General features: G+C 42.6%; 1 protein-coding gene across 1 annotated transcript; it reads left to right on the top strand.

Moving 5' to 3' along the window:
* The first annotated feature begins 309 nt into the window (after nt 1–309).
* LOC142157960 (fucolectin-1-like) lies at nt 310–8,625 on the top strand. The gene is made up of 4 exons (XM_075211462.1): nt 310–336; nt 1,321–1,429; nt 5,978–6,263; nt 8,360–8,625. The coding sequence occupies exons 1-4, from the start codon at nt 310–312 to the stop codon at nt 8,544–8,546; spliced, it is 609 nt and encodes a 202-aa protein (XP_075067563.1). The 3' UTR covers nt 8,547–8,625.
* Nucleotides 8,626–12,789: the final 4,164 nt, after the last annotated feature.

Genomic DNA, 12,789 nt, shown 5'->3' with positions numbered 1-12,789 from the left:
AGGAGCTTATTAGTTTTCTAAGAGAAGTAATTTAGATAGAGAATAGTATAGGCTTGTGGTATTCCTCTACTGATAGAGGAAGCCGAGAGGAGGTGGGTCCAGAGAAACAAATACTAAAGGAGAGGTTTGATAAGTAGGATGAGAACCAGGATAGGACAGTGTCTTGAAGACAGAGGGAGTGTAGCGTCTGTATAAGAAGAGTGTGGTCAACAGTGTTTAATGCAGCAGAGCAGAGAATAGAAGTGAGTAACGGCCTATAGATTTAGCAGTGATTCAATGACCACTTTAGTGCAGATTCTGGGGAGTGCCATGAATGAAGACGGTTCAGCAGGCTGGGTGAGAGAGGGAGGTGTGTGAGGAGTTAAACAATTGGACAGATTACTGTCCAATGGACAAGTCTCTCCAGAAGCTTGGGAGGGCACGGGAGTTAAACAATTGGACAGTAATCTGCGAGTCAGAATGTTCAGAATAGGAATAATCACAGCGTGCTTGAATAATAATGGAAACATAGCAGTGGAGAGAGAGAGATTACAGATGTTACTTAAGGCTGGGATGAGCTCGGGGGACAGCAATCAACTGACTTGTAAGGGGATAGGGTCAAGTGGACAGGTTGCAGAGGGAGAAGAGGAGCATAGAGGTTTCATCTTTATTTAGGAGATGAAGAGAAGGTGGCACAGGGCCGAGGGACGGTATCAAGCAGGTTGCTGGCTGGGGACGAGGATAACATTTCATGTTGAATCTTGTTGGAGTTACTTTAAATGATTGTTCACCACCGAGCTGTTAGACTGAGAGATGGCACAGTATGGGTCCGAGTCATTAAGGAGAGCAAAGCATAGAAAAGGTGTAACTTTGCATCTGGGCAAAACCATGTTGCATTGGAGGCGGAGGTAAATTTAAAATGTGGGGACAGATTTATAGTTGGGGTAGGACATGTCCTAGATCAACTTTACATTTCAGTGTAAAAATAAAGCTTTCAAGTATGTGTGTAATACGTGACAAAACAGCCAGTATTTATCTTATGTGCAAAATAATAAACTAATTTGCACCCCTTGTATTGTAACATGGTTTGTCCAGGAGCAAACTTACTCCTTTTTTTTTTGCTTTGCTCTCCTTAATGACTCAATATGTGTAATTCTGGTATTTCTGGGTATTTACACTATTATATAGCCCCGGCTACGGACGTGTTACATGGAGTTACTGAGCCATATCAGGTATTATCTATTTCCAATTAAACCCGGATCCTCCATCTGTTCTACTGACAGATACTGTACCACCCTCCTACACGAGCATTGTATACGTTATGTCCATTCTTTATTTCAGGACCTCGTGGTGTCTCATTTTCCTACCAGGATGATGACTGTCCAGCTTTGTCTCTTTGCTGTATTGGCGTCAGTTGGTTGGGCGCAACTCTGTGTTTCACCAGTTGGAGGTAAGTTCGGACCACTTATATTTCTAGGTTTGCAATTCTACCCAACAGTCCATTAGTTGGTTTGTCAGCATTAAAGGGACATAAGTACGACACAGTAATCATTTCTATGCAGAGTTTGTGCTGTTTGGTGTACATTTACAATGATAATTTCCATTTTATTGTGTATACCAGCAAAAGTAATAACGTCACATGAAAGCCTAGTCTACCATCTCATAGACCTCACACTTCATTACTTGCACCTTTTTCTTTTACCTGAAATACTGTTTGGTTAGCTTTATTTATGCCTTTGTACTTCAGGGCAGTTCAGGTTCTTGGGACTGATGTTACAATTTTACATCTATCCCTATTATTTACATTAATTTATGTGTAAGGTATTTCCTGCATACATTGAATGGAGATTTCTGGCTGAAAATACCAGTGTTTACTACTATTAAAACACAACAGTGGTGATCCAGAGTTGACGTGCGCCAGTTTGTGTAGCGTGTGAAACTGTGTGAAATCTCTCTGCGCACACAGAGTGCGCACGCAAATATACCTATGCAGACTTGTGCGATTCTGGCACTTACACTGGGAGGGAAAGGGGAGTACGAGTGTTGGTCAAGTACAGTGAACATTTATTCATAGAAAATTCAGCGCAGAAAAATCTCCCCCCCAAATTACAATATAGTGCAGAGCTTTAAACATAAACAATTTGTTTCTTTATTTGGTAACTCACATAATTTAAAGGTGATATGTGCCTTTCATCCACTCTGCAATGATAAATGTGTATTGTTCATTGAAATTCAACTTTTGATCCCTACATAACATAGTAACATAGTTGATGAGGTTGAAAAAAGACACCAGTCCATCAAGTTCAACCTATTTTGGATCTCCTGCGATCCTGCACTTATATTTAAAATTGATCCAGAGTAAGCAACCGCCAATCTGTTTCAATTGTGAAAATCCCCCCAGACCCAATATTGCAGTCCTACTTTTACCCTATAGCCATTACAATCCTTCATTTTAATTAACGGTCGTATCCCTGGATCCCTGATGCGCTCAGTCAAATCTTAAAGCTTCAAAATGTATTTGTAGATGTGCTAAGGTGACTGGTTTCAAACAATGACCAGGGGGTAAATGTATCAAGGTCAGATTTTTTTTCAGCGATTTAAAATCACAGCAAATCGCGGGTGACAACCTGGGATTTTAGTGCCCAAGTCGCCAGATGTATTAAACTGCGATTTTTACTCTGAATTTCAAAATCGCTGTCATCTCTGGCGATTTGCTGCGATGTCAATCTCTGCTGTGTTTAGCTAACTCTCCCTGTGTGTCCTGTTTGTGAGATGTGTAATCACTGTTACACTGACTGTCTACACAGCCAGGGGTCCGGCAGCTGTCAAAAGTTTAAAGATAGATAAATGTTTTTTTGTTTTTTTTTAAAAAGCGTGGGGTCCCCGCCCGACCACTATTAACCCTAGTGCTGCCAGCCTACTGCTGGTTGCGTGAAAATTGGGGGGTCCCCACGCAAATTTTCTCAGATTTTCCCTGATTTTCACACAACCAGTGGTAATGCAGTGATTCTTCACATGACATTGTAATATTAAAACAGTATTATGCTTGTTTGTTTTTTTAACATTTTAGAATAAATGTTATAGTGCAGATGGCAAATGATGCGCTGATGATGATGACTTGTCGTGAACCAGACGCGTATCCACATCTCGAGCTGCCTGCGGCTCTGCGTATGGAGCAATGCGCTATTTTCCAGGATTTTCTATTTTCTTGAGTATTTTACTCCCATTTAATGACATAACTTTGCATCCGCTCCAATATACATAATCGCATACTAGATAGGAAAGCAGCACCCACATACTAACGCGCTTCATAAACAAACAAGATATAATTCCCCATGTTAGTATAAGACTGAAAGTCCTTCTGGGTTCAAATTTAGTGAAAAATGCTCAAGAAAAATGAGCAAACACCACATTTTGGAGTCATTAGTTGTTCTGTTCAGTTTCTGTTCTTAGTCATTAGGTCTGCTGTGCTGTACTACACAAGACCCTGCAGAATACGTCCAACACCTATGTGGAATATACAACACACAAAAAAATATAGAATTAATATTATCTGTTAATACTATAAGCATTAATAACAAAATAGTTAAAAGCAAAAAAATTATATTATTTTATATTCCCCCCTCCATGAAATACATTTATTATGATATTCTTAATATCTACTAAAAGTAAAATACATTTTTACAGTTGCAAACACATGTTATAACATTCACAGCCATCATCACTACTGATCAGGACTCAGACTCAGAGCCGAATTTAGAACCCATGGGGCAGGATACTGTTTTGGGGAACCCCCTCGCTGGAACAATTCATAGCACTATATTTTTGTAGCATACCATATACCCAACAAAGGAGGTGTGGCCATACCATTGGGGGCATGGCTGCATCATCGGGGGGGCATACCTAACATGTGAAAAGAGCCAGGCCACCCTCCTGCAGAAAAAGGCACCCCTAAATAATTACCGAGCAGTCCCGATTTTTAAGTAGTTGGGTCAAAACAACTTAATAAGTATTTAAGTCAGGGCAGAAATACTTATTAAGTTGTTTGCAAAAATAATACGCATAAATCCAAGTATGTGCTCTTGTCACTTTTGTCCTTCTATCATCACACTGTGCCCCTTCATTGTCACTTTTGCCCCTTCACATTATCACATGTGCCCCTTCACCATCACCACCTCTGTGCCCCATCACCACCTCTGTGCCCCTTCATCATCACCACCTCTGTGCCCCATCACCACCTCTGTGCCCCTTCACCATCACCACCTCTGTGCCCCTTCACCATCACCACCTCTGTGCCCCTTCACCATCACCACCTCTGTGCCCCATCACCACCTCTGTGCCCCTTCACCATCACCACCTTCTCTGTGCCCCTACACCGCCTCCTCTGTGCCTCCGTTGTCTTACTTACCTTTTTATCGGCTTTTTCTCTTCTGTATTCCTCTTTTCTGGTCTTCTTGTCTTCCTGTCTTCTTTCTTCTCCGCCGCGCTGCTTCTCTCTGCTCCTCAGTTAGTCCTGTGGCCGGAAACAGATTAAAAAAAACAAACAGTTACGTGATCGCGCGGTGGCTCCCGGCAGTCTCTCCTCCTCTCTGCTCTCACTATCGCGCGGCAGCTCCCGGCAGTCTCTCCTCCTCTCTGCTACCACTGAACGTCTCAGTGGGAGCAGAGAGGAGGAGAGACTGCCGGGAGCCGCCGATCACGTGACTGTTTGTTTTTGTTTTTTTAATCTGTTTCCGGCTGGCCGCAATTTTATTTATGCCGGCGGATAGAGAGGGATGGCAGGCGGAGGGGAGCGCCACTCCGCCTTGCCTAGTCCGCTCCCCGTCGGCCCTGGAAGGGCTCTCTGGGGACCGCTGGGCCCTAAATAGTTGCCTAGGTTGCCTAGCGGTAAATCCGGCCCTGCTCAGACTAACCCTGTATTTGGAGCGAGAGATACGGCAGAAAAACTAACAGAGCCTGATTCAGACGTGGCTGCGTGCGTTTGAGTGTGACATGACCTTAGTGTAAATTGGCTACGGGCGAACGCTCCTTCCCCGCCCCATTTCCTCACAGAAATCGTAGACTGTAGTAAGTGTCCTTTGCTTACGAAAATGCGGCGGTCAGGGCTGCACTCACTGGCGTATAGTCTGGTTTTAGGCATGAGCTGAGTGATTTTGCGTTCGATGCGCACAAAATCGTCAGATAGATGCCTTGATGAATCCGGCCCAACGTGTTTACTCATTTTTACAAAATAAAGTATTTAGAGTAGTTTGTTATTATCACTGGCATCTAACCCTGTTAGACAACATTGACTCTATATTTTGACTGTGGGAAATACGGATGTTGGGAGTACTCATGTTTTTGATAGATGCCGCATGGACCAATACGTGAAAAGATCACATTGTTTCCACCGTCAATAGCCCTGTAGTAAGTGGGAAGATTTCCTCCTGTATTTGTTAGTAATCTTTTACTTGTTGTGCCCCAATTCCGGTTCTGTTATCTCAGAAAGGGGAGAAGAGATTAAAATCATTTTAAAAATGCCTATAATATAAAAAGGTTTTTAAATATTTGTAAACATTTTTTCATGAGCTTAAAAAAAAATAAACATCAGACTTATCACCACGATCCAGGTGTAATGATAATTAGGCTCCTATAATTTCTTGAGGCTGTTTACTAGCAATGTGTTTGAAGTAATACAATGAAAACAAATGTCTGACCGGATACTGCATAATAGTACGTCTGAACTTTGTCAGTAAATCATATTTCCTAAAATTCATGCATGTAGAATCAGGACAAAATAAGCCCCCTGCCACCCCCTTCCCCCCCTCCCCATGATCCACCCAAACCTCGCCCTAATCCACCCCAAACATCCATATATATGGACCTGGCAAGGTCTGTGATTCGGGACTGTTGGGAGGTAAGGTAAATACCCCACATTGTCCTTATAAGTCTAACAAGCATCCAGACATAAATATATAGAAATCACCCACAGAATACACTTTGTACTTTGTCTCTGCAGTGCGGAATTATGCCAAATATTCAGAAGTCACTCAAAGTTCCACGTACGGGGGAGATGATTTTAAGGCGGTTGCAGGGCTCGCCATCGATGGAAATGACGACAACAAGTACAGTCAGCATTCTTGCTCACACACCGGTAATGACTTTGCCCCATGGTACAACATGGACATGAAAGAGAGCATTCCTGTTGGTGCAATTGTTATAACAAACAGAGGGGACTGCTGCCAGCAGCGCCTCTTGGGCGCTGAAATTCTTGTCGGTGACTCTCCAAATAGAGACAACCCAGTGTAAGTTTCATGCTGTTATTTGTGGGATTAATGTGTTCCCAGGCCAGACCCAGCCAAGCAGAGAACCCGTCTAACATTTTCAGGGGATTAATCAACGGATATTGTATATGTAACATATGTGCCCTTAACTAGGGCGGAATCATTTACTTCCGCACCAATGGGGCTTCATCTATCAAAGGGTGGAAAGAATTATAACGGCAATAGCATATTTTTTCTGCTTCATCTTATACATGAAATGGTTACATTGATAAGCCCCACCGGCGGGGAGTTTCACCAACATTTCCTGACAAAGGCTTTCCTAGTATTCTTTACACTTTTATAAACTCTAATTTATATTTTCAACTTGGGTTTTTTTTAAAAAATTTCCACACATTAGTGTAGCTGGCTCCCGCCTGCGCACATCTGCGCCGGCAAAGCCGTCAGTTAACCCTTACCCCTACAGGCCAGTATCGCTCAGCTGTCTGGCAACATATTTCTTGCAAAATTTTGGCAATAAGTGTTTTTCTATCACCGTGATAAGTGGCCGTAAGAAATCCTACTTTTCGCCAGAGCAATTCTCCTACTTGTAAATGGACCACGGAAGCTTAGAATTTAGTGCATATAAACAGTGAATACACAGCAGGATTTGTACAATACATATGTGTAATATAAAGTCCCTGCAGAACAAATAGAAAAAATAGTATTCAATTATTGTCACCTGTTAATAATATAATCATTAAGAAAGACATTGAAAAAACCAAACTTTTTCCCCCATAAAATACTTTTATCGAGATGTTCTCAATGTGTACTGTATATAAAACAACTTTTACAATTACTCCTGATTACAAACACATGTTCTAGCATGTATACACAGCAGTCATCACTAGTAATGGGCACTTAGACTAGACCTGTAGCTGGTGCAAGTGATTCGACTGAAAATCACGTATCTGAGAGATACCCAAAACTTGAATCAGACGCTGCTGTTTGCGATCGAGCTTTGCACGTCCTTAATGTACACTGACTATGGGCATATGCCCGTTCCCATCCCCATTCAGCCCCTGAAATCCTAGGCAGTTGGATGTTCAAAGATGTTTTGGATGTAGGACTGCCTGAAGCCACTTTTTTCTTACAGGACCATTCACGCTCAGAAGGGGGGCACGGGAGATGAGGGTGGAACCATACTGGACCCCTACCCAAATTTAGCTATGGGACCTAGTGGTGCCCTTTTCCGACCCTGATTCTACCACAAGTCATCATGTCCTTCAATGGGCTGAGACCCAACCTCCGGTAACGCAAAGGTCCCACTCCAGCAAGTCCCGCCTCTAACACGCTCCAATTTTACACATTTCACCATTATATTTTATTATACCATCACTGCTAATCAAGATACACCTAAAGCATCTATCTATCCTCAGACTTATCTTATGATACGTGCAACTCCAAATATGTTAGGATGCAATTCTGCAGCCATATTTTTATGTTTTCTTTCAGTCTATATGAGGCCCAAAATGTGCACCGGGATAAAAGAAACATCTATCACTTCGGCAGAGCAGTAAAGGCAAATGAGCAATTCTACTAACATTGCATTTAGGTGCAACATTTAACCAATAGAAACAATGGGTCGCAGACATTAAGGAAAGTAAGGCAATAAAGGAGTAACTTTGATCCTGGACAAAACCATGTTACAATGAAAGGGATGCAAATTAGTTTATTATTTTGCTTATAGGTAAATACTGTCTGTTTTTCATGTATCACAAAATACTTGATAATTTAACGTTTGTACTGTACTTTAAAGTTATTCTAGGACATGCCCTACCCCAACTATAAATCTGCCATCACATTTTATATTTATCTCCCCCTCCAATGCAACATGGTTTTGCCAAGGGGCAAAGTTACTCCTTTTACTTGCTTTACTTTCCTTAATGAATCGGGCACACTGTGGGGAATGTGTGCAGGGAAGACTGGTTCATATAGTGATATTATTATCAGTTACAGCACAAACTATCATACGTTTGTCATAGCAGCTCACACTCAGTGTTTGACGCTACAGAAACACTGACAGATGATGAAACCTTCCTCCCTTATCACTGACGTCTCTCTGTTTCTCTATATAACAGGTGTGACACCATCACCGATGTCTCAGATTTGACCAACGTGATTTGCTGCAATGGAATGGTTGGTCGATATGTTACAGTGCGTGTTCCTGACCGTAACGAACATCTCACCATCTGTGAATTCCAAGTTTTCAAGCACATTGAAGCACCTGACGTCAAACCCGAGGACGTCGTTGAGGAGTATAAATAAAATAAGATTTATATGTGCATTAAAAAGTATGATACATTGTAACACAGAGATATATACAGAATTAAATGTATTGCATTGACGTCTGTTCTCTCTGTAATTATTGATGTTATCTTCAGACATTTCAGCAGGGATCTCCCTTCTGCACATTTCAGGGTTATGTTGTTGTTTCATTAGGTTAACCCTTTAGTTTCTGGCTATCTCCTTTCAAGATCTTGCTTTTTAAATCTAACCTCTTGTCTGTCTATAATAAAACAACAACAGAAAGAGCAAACACCCCAAAACAATAATAAAGAGGAACCCAAAGAGCTTACAGTCTACATAGGTTAGAGGTAACATATGCAGACAGTTGAGTAAGTTAAACGTTCTTGCAAAAGGTAAAGACAATCCATGTAATTATGATTTGGATTTACACCACCGCCAGCATTACGAGAAGTAGTATTATATCCTGTCGTGGGGACAGGTGGAGAGGAGACAGTAAAGGGACTTAATATGTGAGAGTGGAGTTGGCTAGTACTGGAAGGAGAATGTTCTGTGATAGGAGAGGAAACAACGAATACAGGGTGAGATGGAGGAAAGTTCAGGTTAATGGATTACTTCAAACATAAGGGGCCGTATTCATCAAGGAACGCAAAACGAACGTGATGTGTATTTATTCTCCTCCATGGTGTCCTCTATAATAATCAGGGGTCCCTCCCAGGACTCAGCCAGGTCATCCTCAAGAAAAAGGGAGAACCAACACCTTGCAATTTCTCCCCTGGGATCTGCAAGGAGCTGGAGCTGCCTTCATCTAACGTCACTTGGACGATGGAGCATCTGCTGCCATAGCTATGGCGCAGGTTATCCTTAGCAGTCCTGCAGGCTGCATTCTTTTGCAATGAATGAGACTTTTCAGCATTCTCCTCACTGATTGGCTCTCAGGCCATGCGTGGGCGTCGGCACATCAATCGCTGATCCCTCTACATCATATCTAAATTGACTGATTTTCTCTCACCTGTCCCTAATGGAACATCTGTCATTTATTTACAATAGTGGTCTGTGACCAGGCTGGGTCGTCACAACGCCTGTCCAATCACACACAGCCAACAGCAGGGGAGGACGCCTCTGCAGACACTATATAAAGCTGGAGAGCAATCAGTGTGCCGGGAGTTTGTGATCCAGGCTCTACACTATGGGCCTCATTCATTACCAAAAGTAAGGCAAAAAAAAATAGCGAATTTTCTCCTGGATAAACCATGATACAATACAAGGGGTGCAAATTAGTTCATTATTTTGTACATAAGATAAATATTGACTGTTTTTCAAGTATCACACAGATACTTCATAGCTTTATTTTTACACTGAAATTTAGACTTGATCTACCTCAACTATAAATCTGCCCCCACATTTTACGTTTACCTCCCCCTCCAATGCAACATGGTTTTGCCCAGGTGCAAAGTTACTCTTTTTTTTTACTTTACATTCCTCAATGAATCAGGCCTTATATATATATATATATATATATATATAAATATATATATATATATATATATATATATATATATATATATTATATATTGTCTTATTTAGTGTTTCTTATTATACATTAATAGCTAGTTACCTCCAGAATCCATCCCAGGCCCCTGTGTCACATTTTCCCCTTTCAAGCCCCACTGCCATCTGCTGCTCCTCCTGCCCCATTGACATCATCTGCCCCTCCTGCCCACTGATATCTTCTGCCCCTCCTGCCCAGGGCCGCCGAGAGGGGGGGGGGAGCGGGTACAGTTTACCCGGGCCCGGCCATGCCAGGGGGCCCGGGCCGGGCCCTCGCTGCTAATTAAATTTATTTTTATTTTTTTATTATTTTTCTCTGTTGCGCTATTTTTTTTAAAACTTTTTTTATTTTTTTTTCCCGCGGGGGGGGGGGGGGGTTGGGGTTCATGGGAGCTGGAAGAAAAAAAAATAAAAATAAAAAATACTCACGTGATCGCGCGGCGCCGTGTCCCTCCTCTCCTCCATTCACACTGACTGCTGGGCGTGACGTCATCAAGTCACGCCTGTCAGTCAGTGAGGAGCGCCGCAGCCAGCAGGAAGAAAGAGGACAGAAGAGGAGACAGAAGAGCAGAAAAGAAAAGAAAGAAGTTGACAAAAGGTAAGTAAAGAAACGGAGAGGCAAGGGGAGGAAAACAGGGAGGGACAGTACTATAAAGAAAGGGGACAGAGAAACAGAGGAGGAAAAAAAGGAGAGAGCCACAGAGTAATAAAAAAAAAAGTGGGAGAGAGGAACAGAGGAGGAAAAAAAGGAGAGAGCCACAGGGGAATAAAAAAAAATTGGGGAGAGAGGAACAGAGGAGGGAAAAAAAGTGGGAGAGAGGAACAGAGGAGGAAAAAAAAGTGGGAGAGAGGAACAGAGGAGGAAAAAAAGGAGAGAGCCACAGGGGAATAAAAAAAAATTAGGGAGAGAGGAACAGAGGAGGGAAAAAAAGTGGGAGAGAGGAACAGAGGAGGAAAAAAAAGTGGGAGAGAGGAACAGAGGAGGAAAAAAAAGTGGGAGAGAGGAACAGAGGAGGAAAAAAAGGAGAGAGCCACAGGGGAATAAAAAAAAATTGGGGAGAGAGGAACAGAGGAGGGAAAAAAAGTGGGAGAGAGGAACAGAGAAGGAAAAAAAAGTGGGAGAGAGGAACAGAGGAGGAAAAAAAGGAGAGAGCCACAGGGGAATAAAAAAAAATTGGGGAGAGAGGAACAGAGGAGGGAAAAAAAGTGGGAGATAGGAACAGAGGAGGAAAAAAAAGTGGGAGAGAGGAACAGAGGAGGAAAAAAAAGTGGGAGAGAGGAACAGAGGAGGAAAAGAAGGAGAGAGCCACAGGGGAATAAAAAAAAATTGGGGAGAGAGGAACAGAGGAGGGAAAAAAAGTGGGAGAGAGGAACAGAGGAGGAAAAAAAAGTGGGAGAGAGGAACAGAGGAGGAAAAAAAGGAGAGAGCCACAGAGGAATAAAAAAAATTGGGGAGAGAGGAACAGAGGAGGGAAAAAAAGTGGGAGAGAGGAACAGAGGAGGGAAAAAAAGTGGGAGAGAGGAACAGAGGAGGAAAAAAAAGTGGGAGAGAGGAACAGAGGAGGAAAAAAAAGTGGGAGAGAGGAACAGAGGAGGAAAAAAGTGGGAGAGAGGAACAGAGGAATAAAAAAAGTGGGAGAGAGGCACAAAGTAAAAAAGAAGGGGGAAAAGCAGCATGGAGGTCACAGTGTGAGCATAAGGGGGTACAGTGTAGTTGTGATGAAGGGGCACAGTATTGTGTGTGTGATGGCACAGGGGGCTTGTTGCAATGTAGTGTGTGTGAGGTAGGTGGCGGCTAATTAATGGGCGCTATTTTGTTTGTAGGGTGATGGTGGGGCAATTTAATAGTAGGGACTATTAATTTAAGATGGGGTGGTTTGGGGGCTATTGAATCTTGGGGTGAGTTTAGGGAGAATGAGGTCTATTTATTAAATGTGACTATGAATTATTTAATGGCAGTGATGGTTGCGGGAAATAGGTATTGCTGGGGCTGTTTGCAGGAAGTGAAATAGGTTTATTTATTAAATGTAAATAGTATTATTTTAATGTTGGGGCTGGAGGAAGGCCTAATTATTAATCGTGGGTGCTATTGATTTAACGCCGGGGCTGGCTGTAATTTTCTAAATGTAGCCATTTTTTTTTCAAAATAGGTCCTTCAACATTTCTGGATCCGGACAAGCCACAACTAAAGAAACCAGCAGCCACAGGTGGAGAAAGTGAGAAGAACAGGTAGGAGAGAGCAGCACAGTGTGTGAAATGTTGTGATTCTAGTAGGGACAATACCAATTTTTGGTGAATGTTGTGCCCAATGTAAGGTGTAGGCCAAGACTGAACTGTTTGTGTACACACTGCATTGTTTGTATACTACACTGTGGTGGTAGATGTCCTGAAAGTCAGGAGTGCTTGAACATATGTGACGCTCCGGCGAATTGAGAGCCTAGTGGTTTTTATGTTAGCCACGCCCCAATGGCACGTTTGCCACGCCCCAAAATGCATGACCACACCTCCCAAAATTTTTGCACCGCCGTTTGGCTAGCTACGCCCCTGAATGCATGACCATAATTTTAAATTTTTTTGCGCCGCCGTAAGGCTTGGGGCTTATTTGACTATGAGGGGGGCCCCATGAATTTGTTGTACCCGGGCCCTGAATTCTTCTTGGCAGCCCTGCTCCTGCCCCAGTGGCATCTATTGCATGGGTGACCCATAGCAAGCT

The sequence above is a fragment of the Mixophyes fleayi genome, chromosome 5, assembly GCF_038048845.1.
Source record: "Mixophyes fleayi isolate aMixFle1 chromosome 5, aMixFle1.hap1, whole genome shotgun sequence".
Taxonomy (NCBI): Eukaryota; Metazoa; Chordata; class Amphibia; order Anura; family Limnodynastidae; genus Mixophyes; species Mixophyes fleayi.
Note: the sequence above shows the minus strand (reverse complement) of the source record. Positions and strands in the feature narration are given on the sequence as shown.